The 17,920-nt window shown below is 34.7% G+C and overlaps 3 protein-coding genes across 3 annotated transcripts in view; 1 reads left to right on the forward strand and 2 right to left on the reverse strand.

The window, feature by feature from the left end:
• The window catches only part of LOC127855742 (succinate dehydrogenase cytochrome b560 subunit, mitochondrial-like), a 171,179-nt gene that overhangs the window by 17,388 nt on the left and 135,871 nt on the right, over positions 1 to 17,920 (forward strand). The window lies entirely within an intron of this gene.
• On the reverse strand, positions 25 to 6,026 carry LOC127854539 (uncharacterized). Its single transcript, XM_052389602.1, has 5 exons — positions 5,931 to 6,026; positions 4,918 to 5,072; positions 2,916 to 3,010; positions 1,173 to 1,261; positions 25 to 423 (listed from the first exon to the last, which is right to left on the reverse strand). Exons 1-5 carry the CDS (start codon positions 6,024 to 6,026, stop codon positions 346 to 348), a joined length of 513 nt encoding a protein of 170 aa, XP_052245562.1. The 3' UTR covers positions 25 to 345.
• On the reverse strand, positions 7,058 to 16,877 carry LOC127854540 (uncharacterized). The gene is made up of 6 exons (XM_052389603.1): positions 16,460 to 16,877; positions 12,897 to 13,112; positions 11,569 to 11,738; positions 9,719 to 9,778; positions 8,054 to 8,175; positions 7,058 to 7,200 (listed from the first exon to the last, which is right to left on the reverse strand). The coding sequence occupies exons 1-6, from the start codon at positions 16,802 to 16,804 to the stop codon at positions 7,058 to 7,060; spliced, it is 1,056 nt and encodes a 351-aa protein (XP_052245563.1). The 5' UTR covers positions 16,805 to 16,877.

The raw sequence follows: 17,920 nt of genomic DNA on the forward strand, positions 1-17,920 counted from the left end.
GAAACAAAATCAGGGACAATATTTACCAACCCATTCTTAGACTTCAGAATAAAGAATAGACTTGGAACCAATATCAGTATTTGAATATATACAGGCCTCCACTGGTGATTATGTCATGAACAAACTGTTGTATGAAGAATGATATAGGTAGTTGTTTAATGCCAAGTTTGACTCAAAGTTCAAGCATTCTATACTTTATCCATTTAAAGAATATTATTTAGTCTTAGACTTAAGTCTAAGAATTGTTTGGTGAATACGGGCCCAGCTCTTCCCAGGTGCAAGGCATGGTGGCTATCATATCATCAATGTTGAAGTGATCATAAATATTGTATGTGACTAGTCGTCTTATCTGTAATGATCCTCATTTTGTTTCTTATGGTTGATGATGCAGTCATATAAAAACATTTCACCCACTATTGAAACCTGAAGATAAAAATATACATGTAAGCTGCGTAAGTATATATTGAACTATGTTTTCATTTCTCTGAGATAAATATACAAAACATTACACTTCAAACCATTTTTTGTAGCAGTTCTGAACAATGATAGATTATATTTCGACGAATAAAATCAAAATTGTTCGTAGTAGTACAAAACAATGAAAGATGATATTTCAAGTAGTAAAATCATAATAACACTTTAAAACTAATACCTTTTTGTATGTAATTATACCAAAATGTAAGTAACACATTCATGAACAAAAACAATTACTTTTAATTATATAATATATTCAAGGACAAAACTGATCAAGTGCGGTTCATGTCAGGTAACAAAACTTTTACTCTCCCAAAATCCAATTAAATGGCCAGTCAACTGCATATGTTACTTGACCTGAATATTTTCACATGCATGAGGGCGGTTATTATGAAAATAATTCCTGGTCTGCGCAATTTTATGCAGCTTAGTCTGAGAGCGCACAGACTCAGAAAGTGAAATAATTTTATGAATCTATATTATTAAGCACAGATAGAAGACAGCAAGTATTCTCTATTTTGATCAAAATTATTCTTTGGAGAATACCCTGGGTCGCTGGGTTAAATTTGACCTAATTTGGCTCAAAATTAAATTTTTCCTCTGAAAGGTCACAGGGGCAGGTTCACCCATCTTATGAAGAGGCTGATGAACACGTAAAAAAACTTTGAAATACACACACACAGACTGCAAGTATTTACCCCTTTCTTGTTAGCCTGAAGGATTTTGTTTGTTGATAGATCAAACTCCAGCTTCGAGGCTATCAGTAGACTGAAAACAGCTTTTGTTCCTGTAACAGAATAATCTTGAAATATTTAAAAAACAAAATTGAGCATCTACGATATTAAATATCTACTTTTTTGTATTCTAGTAACATGCATTCTTTTAACCCATTTATGCCTAGCATCTAGAAAATAGGCCTTGGCAAACAGCGTAGACCAAGATGAGATGCCGCATGATGCGGCGTCTCATCAGGGTCTGCGCTGTTTACTTAAAGGAATTAATGTAAGAAATAATCTAAATATAAAAATATATATACTACCTAATTTTGGAAATAAATTGATCCAATTTAGAAGGTTGGGAGAGTCCACTAGGCTTAAATGGGTTAAAATTGTAGCTGGTTAAAATTGTAGCTAACTTATATTTGATTTAAACTTGGAAGTACATTGGATTCAGCATGTATTTAATGCCATTATATCTACGATATTTACCCAAATACAGCTAAATTAATTTTTGAGCTTAAATTAACCTACAAAACACTTGTTGAATATTATATTTACTCACATAAATATTTGTTCAGTTTATGTTGCTTATCTTCACAATTTCCTGTAAGTGTGTATTGGCCTCTACCAATAGTTGTTTTAAAATATGTTAAAGTCCATAAATTTTATTAAGTGTGTGTTTTTCTCCATATGTTAAAGTTTCAGTGTATATTAACACCCATAAAATCATGAACCTACATTTTACCCCGTTAATTCTTTTATTAATGTTAGTAGCCACGTACCTTCTTGTTTGGCATTTATTTACCCCATACAATTAGCCCTGCACCCACAAATTCTTGTTCTTTGTGAATTTTTCGTTTATTTAAATATCATAAAAAGCTTTTTTTTCTTATATTTGCCCCCTTACACACTATGTATTAATTGCTCTGACACATCAGTTACCTATTGTATCTTCGTGTGATTAGTCACCTATAATTACCAGATTTTTTCACCATTTTGGGAATGGGGCCGGGTTCCTTTGGATTGGAAAAATTCCAGACGTTTTTGACTTATATTTGGAAATAAATTGTGTTGACCTTATGCTTACGTATACTTTAAAGTTGATAATAAAAGTGATTTCAGTATTATATGTTCTAAAGTTAAACTTATAAAGCTTGATTCAAAGATAATTGACATGTTTAGACTTATAAAAAAAATTCTTCTTTTGAAACCTTCAATAGGGAATTAAAAGGTCCCATTGAGGAAAAATATAGAAAAAATTCCATTGGGAATGGGTATATCTACATGTACAAGACCCAAATTTGAACAAAAAAACAACACAGATTGCGTTTCGTGATATAACATCACTTACCTATTGTTTCATGATATAACATCACTTACCCAGGTGCTTTTTTTTCGTTCAAATTTGCGTCCAGTAGGGTGAACCTTTCCCAATGGAAAAAAGTATATATTTTTCCCGAAAATGGGACCTAAAAAATCTCAATTGAAGGTTTCCAAAAAATATTTTGTTTAAAAAGTCTAAACATGTCATTCATCTCTAAATCCAGCTCTCTCAGTTGAACCTTAGAAAATATTGAAATCACTTTTATTATTAATTTTCAAGTGTTTCTAAGCATAAAATCAACAACATTAATTTCCCAATTTTAGTCAAAAGGACTCGATATTTCCCAATCCAAAGGGACCTGTCCACATACCCAAAATAGTAAAAACAAACATTGTTACCTATTGTTGCTCCATGTGATTTGACCAGGGCCGTCATTCCGGCCTGCGTGTCCTGGAAAGTCCCAGTGAACTGAATATTGTATCCATCCAATGTGCTGCAACAAAATCAATGGTAGTATAAACACATATAGCAAAATACGCATATAACAGACTGACATTTATAACTATTCAATGTGTTACCAGTCACAAATTCCATTTGAAAGTTTCAACAATCTATCTGAAATACTTTCAGAGTCATTGCAAGATCCATATTTCGACAGAGAAAACAAGAAACCGTCGGAGACGGGTGATGCTCCCTAAAGGTTTTTTGTCACAATATTGCACTATATATTCAGATAAAAAGGAAACGTCTTGAAGGGCATAACTTTGGACAAAATGATACGATGGATGGTTTAGCAACTTAAAAATTTCAAAGGGCCATAACTCTCTAAATAAATCATCTAACCAGAACCCACTAATAACATGCGCATCTCCTCAAGGTAGTCAAGCTTCCCATAAAGCTTCATTGAAGTCCAGTCAGTAGTTGGGGAGAAATGCCCGGACAAGAATTGCACTATATGTACAGTTTATAGAAAATTTCAAAGGGCCATAATTATGTGAAAAATCATCCGACCACAACGAGCTGATAATATGCTTATCTCCTGTTGGTAGTGAAGCTTCCCATAAAGTTTCATTGAATTCCCGTGATAAGTTGCTGAGAAATAGCTCGGACAAGAATTGCACTATATGTACAATGAAAAATTTCAAAGGGCCATAACTCTGTGAAAAATCATCTGACCATAACCGGCTGATAATATGCACATCTCCTGTTGGTAGTGAAGCTTCCCATAAAGCTTCATTGAAGTCCCGTACTAAGTTGCTGAGAAATAGCTCAGACAAGAATTGCATAATATGTACAATGGAAAATTTCAAAGAGCCATAACTACGTTAAAAATATTCTGACCAGAACCGGCTGATAATATGCACATCTCCTCTTGGTAGTGAAGCTTCACATTAAGTTTCATTGAATTCCGGTCATTTGTTGCTGAGAAATAGCCCGGACAAGAATTGCACTATATGAACAGTTAATGGAAATTTTCAAAGGGCCATAACTCTGTGCAAAATCATCCGACGAGAACCGGCTGATAATTTGCACATCTCCTCTTGGTAGTGAAGCTTCTCATAAAGTTTAATTGAATTCCGGTCATTAATTGCTGAGAAATAGCCCGGACAAAAATGTGCACGGACAGACGGACGGACGCACGGACAGACGAAGCGGCGACTATATGCTCCCCCCAAATTTTTTGGGGGAGCATAACAACAGAAACACAAACAGACAGCAGTGGCTAAACCTCAAGTTCAAGTCTGAAGAAGTTAAAAAAAAGGTTTCATACAAAAAGTAAAAAAAAAGCATGAACTTTGCTTCTGATTTAATAAAGTCAACAGTTTACAAAAGGCCCATTTGAACTCATAACAATTATATTCCTTATATAGTTATTGCTATAAAATAAAAAAAATTGACGGAGGTCCGATATCACCAAACAATTGTTAGACTTAAGTCTATGAATGAAGAATACTCTTTAAATTGGAATATTTAAGAATTGCTTTAAATCTTGAGTAAAATTTTGCATTTTCTTCCTCTATCTACATCATTTTTTATGTAGAACATTTTGTTAGTTTAAACCTATTTATTTTAGCTCGATTGCATAGAAAGCCTTAGGCTTATTTGAAACGCTCTCGAGTCCGTTTCCTGGGACTAGAACCAGTACTTGGTGTCTATGGGAGAAATCTAAAGAACGCTCCCACAGTGTGGATCAAACCCATGACCTCCTGATCGCTAGGCGGACACCATATCCACTACACCACAGCGACCTTGAAACATTTTGTTAAGGACATAATCTCAAGTGGTAGTTATATATTCACATGTGGAACAAAAATCTTTATCAATATTATTACTATCACTATAGTAACAGTTAAATAACCCATTTTCTTCAGACTCTCCCTTTATTGCCGCTGCACAGACCTTGATGTAGGCATGGCTATAGCCTGGTCATGCTTGGTTTTCAACATCTCAGTGTCTGTTAATTCGTCTATTGTAAGCTTTCCTCCCTTCTTCTTCCCTTTGCCTTTCTTGCCATCTGCTGTGCTACAAGCAGCCGATGTTGGTTTTGGTGGTGACTACAACATCAAAAGCTGATTTGAAAAATTATTTCAATTTTCAAAATTTTTAACCAATCAACAATATGATATTTGGTTATAAAATGTGGCCATTGAGAGAAATTAGATTACTGGTTGTTTTATCTCGCTGATATAATATATTTACAAATTTCTATGTTAAAAAAGCCCCTTAATTTTAAGAAATTTCATACGATCACATTTCACTCATGAATTCATTTTAATACAGAAATATATACTTTGTGCTATATCTCATTAATCATTCTGACAGAACTAGCTGACCAAAACAACAGCATTATCCTGCTTAATATATATTGTATGTGGAATGTGAAAAGGGGGTTTAATGCATGTGGGTAAAGTGTCAGCCCTGATTAGGGGCTTATCTGGGCCGACACTTAACACACATGCATTAACCCTCTTTTCACAGAGCTCTGCCCATATATTTGATTTATCCCATTTTGCTTATTAGCTCATTTTGATATGTGATTTTTTTTTAGTATTGTATACAGTTTGAAAGAAATGCCTTAAGCATTCTTCTTATAAACCAGGGTACCCAAAATGTTCAACCTAACAAGCACACTGATCCATTTCATTGGATCTTGAATAAATGTGACATTTTATGAAAAGCAAGCTTAACCCATTTCTTCTCAGAAGAAATGTGAAAATGACATTATGCTGCAACCAGCATAAAACTCGCAGACTGTTCAGGTTTTATGCTGTTTGCTGCTCTTCAGACCACAGTATTAAAAATGAAGCCTTTAACATTTGAATCTAGTAAGAGAGGTCTTAAATTATGTATGATTTTCTCAGGGACTACGAACGAGCAAATGCCTATCTGTGTGGTTAAAGGTAAAATCCTACTGTGTATTTGAATTCTCCGGCATTCGGCTGATAGTGGACAATATACTGTGGCAGAATGTGATACTTGTTTCTTGCAGGGAGACACGTGGGAATCATAACCTTTCATCAAGGAATGCCCGTGAATAAGCTTTGTACACTGATAGGCCTGAAATATCATGTAAGTTCCTATTAATGAATCAATACATGTAGCCATTCAATGCAATAATATTTGGGCAGCACTCTGCAAAAACCGGGCTAAATGTGAGTAACCCTTTGCATGCTGGGAAATCTGTCGTCTGCTAAAATGCCTTCTGCTGAATTTCTAAAATTAGCATTTTCTTCGATTTTTTTCAAAGAATACTATCAGAATAGCAAACAGTTTGGATCCTGATGAGACGCCACGTTCTGTGGCATCTCATCTGGATCCAAACTGTTTGCAAAGGCCTTCAAAATTTGGTTCCTGCACTGAAAGGGTTAATCAGGAAAAATAAACGCAATAAATATGAAAAGGACCGGAATTCATCCAATATTGGCTGGGCCAAAAAGAACACTTTTAAATTAGGTGTACATGTAATAAGCTGTGAAATAAGTTAAAAATCTACCCAGCTGGTAAAAAGGCTATTATTTTCCAGCCTATATAATTAAAATTTCATAGTGTTACATTTAACAAAGGGCCATAATTCTGCCAAAGTTGGTCAAGGCCAAATTCCTAATTAAACAATCACATACACATTCAAGTATCATCTGTTTAATGTATAACATTGTTGATGTTAATCTATCACTAAATAAGTCTAAATTTGCTGTTAATTTACAACGACACATCTCAAAATTAATTGTTTCTAAAGTACAACACATTAATTGAACATCATCAAAAACTATTATTGATTCTCGTTCTGGAAAAATTGTTTATATAATAAGTGTCATACCATATAAGCCTGCACAGTCATCACAGGCTAATAATGGAAGACACTTTCTGCCTTCACTGAATTTTCTTTTAGACCCGACTTTCTTTAAAAGAAATGTTCATATAGTGTCATCCAAGATAGGCCTGTGCGGACTGCACAATCTGATCTTGGGCGTGACTAAGCTCATGAACTTTATCCAGTTTCCTCAGAACAAGGCTTAATTTTAACATCAAAAACAAGATTTTATACTTTGCCGGGTAGAACTTGGCAGAGTAGCAGTTGGGTAGCGCCCTGGATATATCCCATGGAGTAGGCAGGGTATTCGCTGAAGTAGACACCCTTTCCGTACCAGCCTGTGTCTGTACGATGAGCATGGCCATTGTCGCCTGAATCATTGGCATAAAACACTTAAATGTGGTATTATAAATGTGAAGACTGAGCAAAATATGCACATGAGTAATGTGTTGGCCCATATTAGCCTGTGCAGTCTGTCAGGCTAATGAGGGACACAACTTTCCCTTGTTATGGTAACAGACTGCACAGGCTAATCAGGGATGACACCAAATGCACATGCATTAAATCCATTTTCACAGAACAAGGCTCTGTATTGTTGACTCAATTAATTTATCAACAATGAATATTTTTTCAAACCAAACAATTATATTTGCAAAAACTGTATTCAGAAACATTTGAAATACACCAATCCATCTTAAAACTGAAGAATAGGAATTCCTCTTCAAAGACAAAAGCTCAAACCAAAAATACAAATATACATTGTACTGCAACAAAATACATGTACATCATTCCTTCATATTGAATAGCAAACACTGCTATTAAAGTTCAAGGCATAGTTAACTGTATTTTACTTAAATAAATCTATTTGAATTGCATTCTGAGAAAAGGGGGTCTAATGGATGTGCGTAAAGTGTCGTCCCAGATTAGCCTAAAAGACCAATCAAAACAACACTTTCCGCTTTTATGACATTTTTCATTTTAAGAAAGTCTCTTCTTAGCAAACATCTAGTTAAGGCATTAAGTGTCTTCCCAGATTAGCATTTGCAGTCTGCAAGGACTAATCATAGACGATGCTTTCAGCTTTTATGACATTTTTTGTTCTAAGAAAGTCTCTTCTTAGCAAAAACCCTCTAAAGGCGGAAAATATCGTCCCTGCGGACTGTACAGGCTAATCTGGGACGACACCTTAAGCACATCGAATTTTATACACAAAATACTACTCACCGGGTATTTTGAATCCAGTCTCACATATAGGCTTGATATTCGTTTCCATTGTGCCGTGAAACGCCAACACAGGGTAGGAAAACTCCTCCCCATGCTTTTTCTTTAAGCTTTCTCGACATTCCCTAAGAGAAAAAGGTAAAGGTTAAAGGTTTAGGGTTTATAGTCTATTATGATGGTTCATGTTCAGACAACTCTAACATTTAACCCCACAATTACTGAGATAAAGGTTGTCAGTTTAACCTTTTCAAACTTAGAAGCAAAGTGAAAATGGTGATGTGCAAACAGCATAAAAACACATCAGCCTGCGAGTAACTCGCAGTCTGTTCAGGTTTAATGCTGTTTGCTGCTCATCAGTATCTAAGGGATGGAACTGAAGCCTTTACAACTTGGATCTAGTAAGACAGGTCTTTAATTAAATGTAACTTTCTAAGGTACTACAAATGCATTAAAATATGTATCCACGTGGTAAAGGGTCAAACTCAGTATGCAGCTATGGTATTATTTGCCTCAAAAGGTACGAATTTATACCTTAGAGAGGAGCAAGCATGGGATTAACTTTTTTTCAGAAATAAACAACAGTTTCAGTGGGATTCAAACCAGGGACCTTCAGATTCCTAGACCAGCATCCCACCACTGTTCCCAAAAGAAATAAATTAAAAGAACCACAATATAGAAAGAAGCCGAGTAAATTTCCATCTTATAAAGAACATGCACATTACAAAACAAAACCATGCAATCTATAAAAAGACAAAATGTCTACTGATAGATTAACAGAAACTGTCAACAGAAAGTTAACTATAATATAAGTAGCATCAGTCACTAGCTGACCACAAATGCTCAAAAATTCAAATTTCACACAAGCACTTAACTGTTACTTGTGATTCAGACTTGCTCAGAATCGGAGATACAAATTTGCGCGACTCTGAACTTTTCTAAGTCTCAGGCACAAATGTAAAGGGATAAACTTGGGATTACTGAGCACAGCTGATTGGCTAAATTTGCAAAACTGATTGGCCAGGTCCCTACGCAGGCCCGGGCCCTCCACCCTAAGCTGGCTGTCTAGTTAGGATTTATTTAAATAATGGGCCTACTGCAAGTTTTCTCAGATGAAATGGCCCACAGTGCACTTTCTCTCAATACAAAAGAGGAGTTATGTTTTATTGTCCCTAATTAACAAAGGCATTAGCGCTACTTTACTCGCCAGTAGAGACAAGCTTCTAGGCAATGTTTTTTTATCGCACATCCACAATTAGTCAATTACCCCTTGTGATCCTGAATGCTTCATCTATCGATGGTCAATGTAACACGTCTTTTGACTGGCCAAGGAAAGACAAGCAGCGAATGAAAGCAAATGATAAGGACTAACTTGCAGTATGTTCAGGTTTTATGCTGTTTGCTGCTTATCAGTATCTGAGGGTTGGAAATGAAATCTTTAAAACTTGAATCTAGTAAGAAAGGTATTTAATTAAATGTAACTTTCTAAGGGACAACAAATGCGTCAAAATACATATCTATGCGGTGAAGGGTTAAGCATTACAATTCACCTTGAAAAGTGCCAAATTAAAAAAGATAGGGTGGGAAGACCCCTCTCGCACCCTCCCTGTGTACGGCCCTGTGGGCTATCATTTGTTCAGAAATGTGCTGAAATGAAGCAATGAAACTAACCTGAAATGATGCACCAGATCTGGATTGAGGACATATTCCACTTTCACTAAATTGGTTTTACTGAAATGAAGCCACACAAAAAGTTTGAAAAAAATAAACATATGAAAAAACTGAAATAATATCTTAATTAATACATTATGAACTGTACTGTATACAGATCACACATTATTATTCATCCACAACGTTTGCAACATAAATTTAAACAGTGCAATAGAAACATATATATACTTATTACCAATAATTAATAAAATAATTATGCTTTAAAGAGAAACAAATGTAATCATTTAAAGCTTACATTTAAACATAATTTGCACAATTTCTGAAAACACATACATTAACTCTTAATTCTACCTGCAGAAAACATTAAGGAATAAGTATGAATTCAGAATCATTGGTTTACTAGGTTTTTTTATCAAACAGAGAACATAATGACATCCTCGTTTGATACACAGGCTCTTCAGAAATTCATCTGAAACAAGAGTGCCATGGGCCCTAATGTGTTCATCTGAGACCACAGAGGCACTGAACTTTTCAGAGAGGGCGGAATTCAGAAGAATAAAAAACTTAATAATATATGAATATTTAATTTATAGGTGCAATATTATGAAAAACGTTTGATAATTGAATCTTTCCTGTCAGGAACATACATGTTGATATTTAAACCTTACATTAATTTATGGCATACAGCTCTATTGAAACAACAAGTAATTGGCTGTGTCACCTCAAAAACTAGGAGTCTATTTGGCTACAACTGCTTATCAGGTTTTAAATTCAGAAACCAACAAATCAACACCTCTTCATGCATAACTATGACACCAGCAATCCAAAACGCTTCAGTTTTTATTAGTTCGTAAAAAATATTACAGTGGAGTGCCATGAACACAGAATATGGTTAATACTTCTTTGTATAATTGGTTTGTGCCACGCAAACTTCAAATCAAATGGGCAAATGATAGATTATGCATAAGTGACATAACTGCAAGCAACATAGTCTACCAAATATCCGCACATTAAACTTATAAACACATAGATACTAATAATAATTTGCCACAAAATGCTCGAAAAAGAAACACTTGGAATTATAGGAGCAGTGATTTTTTTTGCTTAAAATTACAGCCGAAATTCGGCTGCTTCCCAATCACAAAAATCCACGTTTTTTCCCCAAAATCTGAAAAAAATTCCCCCCCCCCAAAATAAAAATTCCCCCCCCTATTTTTTTTTAAGAAAGAATTAAGTCTCTTATGACTTAATTATGATTTCTTAACCCTAGATCTCAACTTTATTTTGTATACATCCTACACAATATATCACTTTAGTTTAGTCCTTTTTGTAGATAAATAATTCCTTAATTTGCCACTTTTATTGATTAAAAAAATCCCAATTTGACCAGACTCCTTTTCCTAAAATGGCTTAAGAAAACCCCCTGAACATGCACTTGAAAACAATATTAATTCTGTTACTTATAATCATATTTATAATGCTTAATTTTTCCCAATTTCATGGTTAATCGCACTATTTTTCCCAATTTCACGGTTTATCACGCTAATTTTCCCAATTCAAATGGCACAGGCTGTAACAAATAAAAGCAAAAAAAATCACTGGAGGAATTAAAAAAACACAAACACTATAAGCACTTAATAAAACAGCTAGGAAAACTAGGAGCTGCTGGAGAGCCCTGTAACAACAAATACAAACTTTCTGACTCTTTCAACTCTTTATCAGCATCTAAGTTTGTTTTGATTTTTTAATTACTAATAAAAAAACGCAAGCCTTTCAAAATGCAGGTCTACTAGTAATGCAAGAACAACTGTAGATTTGTTGACAATTTTTTAGTTCAGTACGGCACTCACGTCATTCCGGTATTTAGCAGCCTATAAAACTGAGACTCTGCCAGACGGAAGTGGGTCTGGGCTGCAGATCCCTCCTTGTATGACCTTTCTGGGTACAGATCAAAGTACTTGACCTCTTTCCCTTCCAAGGCTTCCTTTTCACCTTCCATTAGCAGAAGACCACCTGCAACCTTCATGACAGTTCCTACATAAGTTGATATTAGCCGTACACTGTGAAAAGGGTGTTTAATGCATGTGCACAAATTGTTGTTCTAAATAGGCCTGTGCAGTCTGTTTAGGCTAATCAGGGAGGACATTTTCGGCTTTTATTGTATTTTTTGTTTAAAGACAGTCTCTTCTTAGGAAAAATCCAGTTTAGGCGGAAAATGTTGTCCCCGAGTAGCTTGTGCAGACTACACAGGCTAATCTGGGACTCTACGCACATGCATTAAACCCCTTTTTAACATAGCACAGCTCATATGAAACTTCATAGATATAAAAAAAATCCTAAAAGCTTCCAAAAAGTGTCATTCTTCAGTCCAACAACCTTACAAAACTTGCTGGACCAAAATGAAATTACGGGATCAATTCTAAGTGAATAACTTTTGAATCCACATAAAATATGTCGGTCTCATAAGTCGGAAAGATGGTTTCAGGAAAGTCTGCTTAGTCTGGTATAACTCTATTAAATACATCAACATGCTGAAATACACTAATGAGATATTGGAGACAAATGGGATAAAGTGTAAGCTAATTTAATTTAACTTACATACATTTATACAAATGGTATACCATCTTTTATGTGTACATATCAGTTCATTGTATTGTAAAACAAATATTAATTTCTTTTTGCATATTATCTTCTTTGTTTATCTAAGGACAGCTACCAAATGATGTTGCAAAAATTTGAATTCCAATGGAAATGGAAGTTTTATGGAAGTATTATCTATAAGTATTATTGTCAGGTGCAAATTTCAGAGTTTAGATTTGTTTGTATAAATAAATGTTAACGTAACAGGGATATAAGTTAGCTGTTGCTCACTTAGCCCTTGAACCATACAAGTTACATTTTAAATGCCAGTTTTTAACCCTGATCTAGTATCAAAGGCCTCCATGGCGTAGTGGATATGGTGTCTGCCCAGCAATCGGGATGTTACGGGTGAGATTCCCACTGTTGAAGCGTTTTTTCGATATCTACCAGAGACATTAAGTAGTGGGCCATATACCCAGGAAACCGGTATGCAGATTATCTCGAAATCATTGAAACACAACTCAATAATTACATGCAATCAACACTAAATTACGCTGCACATACACAGCACTTGATTTTGCAGTAATTAATTTTGTACCTCTTTTTGCAGCCTGCTTACTTCTTCCTCCTTCTTCTTCACTTCTTTCTTTGTTGCTTCAAGTTCTTCTTGCAGTTTCTGTTTGGCTTCAAATGCTTTCTTGATCAGTTCTTTACGTTCCTCTTCTGTCATCTTACTGTAGCTTTTTACTAGTGACATGCCTCGTTTTAGGATATCTTCTGACTTAACACCATCCTTTTTCTTGCCATTTGATTCCTAAAGATTTAAAATCATTCTTGCTAAGATGACGATACTTTTATCAAAATGGCTTCAGATTATGATTGTTATTGAATGTTGTTTTGGGTTGGGTCATGTTCCATAGATGACCCTCAAAAATAGCTTGTCAGGTCATCGTTACATCACTGTTTGAGACAACCCAACTGACACAAATTAATTGCCTCACCTAAAATAAAAGGTCTTAGATTTTTTTGGCAAGTTTTCACAAAAAAGACAACGTAACATTTACACTGTTACTAAAGTCTTTTTGTAAACACACTATTTTAGCCAGCCGTCAATAACAAGTGTTTTCCCTCTTATTGGAATTGGAATTGGTTCTAACTTAAAGGAGTGGGTGTTGTATGGATGGATTCCCATAACACACAGTATTTTACTGTAATCATGAAAGATATATTTCAATAGATTTAATTGTAAAACAAAATTAAAACAAAAAATCTTGGGTCTACCTGTCTGCTATGGGCACATTATCACAAACAAAATTGTTTTAAGGATGGAGGTATTTATTTCATATTTTAGCATGGGACTTTACCTACATGTATCTGTTCTTGTGAATAATCAATGCCGACTGTTTGTCTTTAATGCTGTGTTAGCATTCTATATGGGATTCCAGTTTGAAGCTGAATATGAAGTCAGTGACTTTTTTGAGCCCCATTTGGGGCAAAATTTGAGACTAATTTCCCTACTCAATACTCGATATTTTTCCTAAATAGACAATTTAATATTTTTATCCTTATGAAAACTTTACAAAAATTGACAAACTTAAAGGCATTTTTGTACATGATATTTATATAAAAAGAAGTTTATGCATAATACAAATTAGCAGTTTTTGCTGTCTTTTGTAAACTGTCAAGATCGGCAAAACTATGTTATCTGTCTGCCTTTCAACTCAAATAATGTTAATCGTGACATTAAATGTAATGTTTATATGCAATTGGTTAAATATGTGTTTAGCTTATTAAACAATATAAATATGATACATTTTAGAAGTAAACTAGAGTGATGTACCGTTGAATCGGCTTCTTTGTACTTATTTAACTAATAACGTTTGATTATTTTGAAACAAATCTATACATATACTTAGTTTAAATTAACTAAATGTTAACTGTATACGCATGTGTGTTTATTAATCATTTGCACAGGATTGTCTTGAATCAGTTCTTGATAAATTAATTATCATATGAGATTGCTTCTTTCGTCTAAAAAGTAAATAATATTTCATGCACTTGTGATTGAATGTTCGTACAATGTATAAGTTCTCTCGGTTGGTAGTAATTGTTTCTCAAAATTGGGATAAGCTATTAATGGGTCTACTTTAAATGGCAACTGAATTGAATATTGGAATTAAAAATTTGTACTAGTATGCTTCTTGTACTTATTTACCCTTACGCTGTGCGTCGAAACAGGAGGGAACCCTAGTTTGGGTGAGGGTCACCAAAAGTTGAAAGTGGGTTTCCCTCCAGGAACCCTGTCAAAGAAGTTAGTGTCAAGGCCTGATAATTTACATGCATGTAGCAATAGCAATACAAAAAAACAAATATAACCAAATACCACAAACATATCTGTCGAAAGTCTTACACGAGGCAGTAGCAAAATTACACATCCACAAATACATCAAAGCATAAAAATGCATATTCAGACTACAATTGTAATGATTTATGTTAGAAACCTGTTCCAAATAGACCAGTTGAATGTTATTGTTTACATTCGGAATTTTCCGCGCATGCGCACTGACTGGTTGGCAAAAACACTGGTTACAGTAACGTAAAACATGTATATATATATAAAAAGAAACCCTTAAAGCGGAATACATTACAATTTTTAAACATTGTAGTTATTTTATTTTCAATTGAATGAATTATCGTTTCGTTTCCATTGAATGACAATATCATATTAAAGTTTAGCATACATATGAAAAACAAGAACTGCATATTATGCAAATTGAAAAGTCTTTGCGTGCACTCTCTTTACTGGTGATAAGGAATGATAACAATCTAGCATTTTATGATAAATAAATCTATATATTAATTTCTTTTACGCAAGTATTCTTTACCCTTTTGTTGTTTGCTTGTTTTCGTGATGCCGTTTCGTACACTTCAGTAACGTACAATCTTAACACGTAATAGCCGAGTTTACATTTGCCGGTACTCGATCGTTAAATACGTTAATTGTGTAGCAGTGAAATTGCACAATATTTTTAATTTATAGTTATTAAACACTGTATTATTATGTTTAAACTTGCTAATATATATACACTAGTTCCTGTTAATCCATTTCGGACAAATATCTTCATTTTAAAAAAATATTTTATTAAAGCAACTGTTTCGTATTTTGGCTTTACAATTTTGCTTAGATGATCGCTCAATATGCCAAGAGATGACATGGGGGTATCATAAATTGTGTTTAATGACCAGACACTTGTATGCCACATGTGGTTTATGCAGGGACCCAAGCATTGGTCCCTGGATTTATGACACCATGTGTTCTTTGTAATTGTTTGGACAGTATCCGATCATAACGAGACAATCGGTTTATGATGAACAAAGGTGCAATAAACACTGGGAAAAAAACGCTAAAACAAAGAGTGTCAAAATTGGTATGAATAATTAAATAAAAACAATTACATTTATCAAGAGAATTTATTGAATGTGTAACAAGGTAGGTTTTTACAGACAAATGTTCAAACCAGTTACTATTTGTTGCGTACATAAAGTCGATCTATTTGCTGTTTGTTTACATCCTTATTTGTGTTCGTTCATTAAATTTGATTTATTCTGAAATAATTTCAATATCTGAGAATTTTTTATCTAAAAAATGGTCACGAAGATGTGCCAAGTAGAGATTTTTTATGGAAACCACATACCGAGCTCTAAAATTGTGTTCCATTTCCGAGTTCGTTTATAGTTAAAACAAATAATAACAACAATGTAATCGTGCCAAAAATGCATTTCCTTGCACGCTTATGTTTTATTCAGACATAATTAGCAAAATTATATTTGATAATGTGCGTGATTATCAATAAAAACGATGATTTTGTCAACCATCTCTATACGCGCTTAATATATGAAATCCACCTGTTTTTGCCAACCAGTGGGCGGAGTCTAATATTTGCAGGTGCGCGTGACGTCATTCGTCAACTGGTCTATAGTTCATTACCATTAATGTTAAAGGTACTTTTAAAAGGCATCTACAGTTCAGACATTGTGTGGATTCTGCATCTTACAGAAATAGTTCTGACTGCACTGAAAACATCTTTATACGTCTACAATAAATCTTACTACATGGATGATGATGGCTGAAATAACACAATATTTTATATTTATACTTACGTCTTCATCTGTGATTTCATCTGTGTCATCCCCGTTGTCATTAATGGTGGCAACGACTGCTGTTGGATGAGAGAATTCAGCAAAATGCATCAGGTTTTTCCGATAACATTTAGCTCCGTATTTACAAACTGGAAGAGTGCTACTGTCTGTAGTAGGTTGTGCCGTCGCTGTTGGTGTAGACGACCCATCGACACTGACGTCCGAATTATCCGAATCATCTGATGTTTTGGATTTTTTCGGATGCAAAAACTCCGCGAAATGTTGGGGATTCTTGCGGTAACACCACGCGCCGTATGGACATTCTGTAATATCCGATGCCTTCTTTTTAACTACTGAGGTTGTCATGTTGTATACACGATAAATAACTGAATTATCACGGCTTCAACTTGAAGTTCAAGAAAAAACTTGATTCAGCATTTTGTTTGTTTTCACCGGAAATAGATCGTCTGCTATTCTGCGGATCACTTAAGGTTACAATCCACCAAATCGTTGTGTATATTTCCGTAGTAGTGCCTGTTTCTACAGAGTTCAATTTATATTCTGTTTAATAAGCCATTTAGCGATAACACTCATGCTTTATTGTTATTCATTGTATCCTATGAGTATCTGCAACATTTTTCTACAGTCATTCACCGTGGACTTCGTTGAAGATACACGTTAATGGTGCGTCTAATTAGAGACGTAGAAAACTGTTATCCACGTCTCTGGTTTATTGACGTGCATGTATTCTGCGTTTGTCGAAATCTCACTGCCCAAATCCGGTTTTCCAAATATGATTTGATTTGAGCGAATTTTATTTTTAGAGGCTGGAAGAAGATATCTGTTTGATTGCAATTTTTTTAGCACAGATCCAATGATACCAGGCTTTCATAATTTGACATACATGTAAGGTCAGAAACATGCTTGAAAGATGGCAATTTTATAATTGGACCCTACGCGAACTGGACTTAGTGTACCTCTTACCTCAAGTTGTGTGCAATATGCGAACTGTGACAGATCGACAACAAAGCAAATACTATATATCTTGTGTGCCGAAATGATATAATCACAGGGCCGTCGTCGGACTTTTCAAAGTGGTCAGGCTCTAAGTGCCGGAGGCCTACGAGTGCCTTAGGCGCGAAGCTACTAAAGGGGTCCAGGTGGGATTTTTTTAAAGCATAAAGGCTAAATCGTGACAGTCGGGAGGTTTATTGACCAAAGTGCACGATATTACTACGTTACGAGGCGCCGCACTAGACTTCATATTATTTGCAAATGCGATAAACTAGGGAAAATATTTTAAAATAGTTTGTCAATTTGCTAAGTTGCAGTGCTGTAACACCATTAAAATTTTCCAAATACACAGCTGCGCCTTTCTCCTCGAGCAACGAACTCCTCTGCAAGTTTAGTTAAGTCAAGATCGAGCGTCCGTTCTTTGCTTATGAACATGCAAAGTCATAAGTTTGTTGAGTCGCATTATCT

This window comes from Dreissena polymorpha, chromosome 13, assembly GCF_020536995.1.
Source record: "Dreissena polymorpha isolate Duluth1 chromosome 13, UMN_Dpol_1.0, whole genome shotgun sequence".
Classification (NCBI taxonomy): Eukaryota; Metazoa; Mollusca; class Bivalvia; order Myida; family Dreissenidae; genus Dreissena; species Dreissena polymorpha.

Bases quoted from the DNA above. Each gene is read 5' to 3' on its own strand.
- LOC127854539 (XM_052389602.1), bottom strand. From the start codon at position 6,026: ATGATTCCCACGTGTCTCCCTGCAAGAAACAAGTATCACATTCTGCCA. The intron at 5,073-5,930 runs GTAGGATTTTAC...TTGATGTTGTAG, and splicing joins CCGGAGAATTCAAATACACA to TCACCACCAAAACCAACATC. The intron at 1,262-2,915 runs GTAACAATGTTT...ATTCTGTTACAG, and splicing joins ATCACATGGAGCAACAATAG to GAACAAAAGCTGTTTTCAGT.
- LOC127854540 (XM_052389603.1), bottom strand. From the start codon at position 16,804: ATGACAACCTCAGTAGTTAAAAAGAAGGCATCGGATATTACAGAATGT. The intron at 11,739-12,896 runs GTACAAAATTAA...ACTGTCATGAAG, and splicing joins TAAGCAGGCTGCAAAAAGAG to GTTGCAGGTGGTCTTCTGCT. The intron at 7,201-8,053 runs GTGAGTAGTATT...CCAATGATTCAG, and splicing joins GACTGGATTCAAAATACCCG to GCGACAATGGCCATGCTCAT.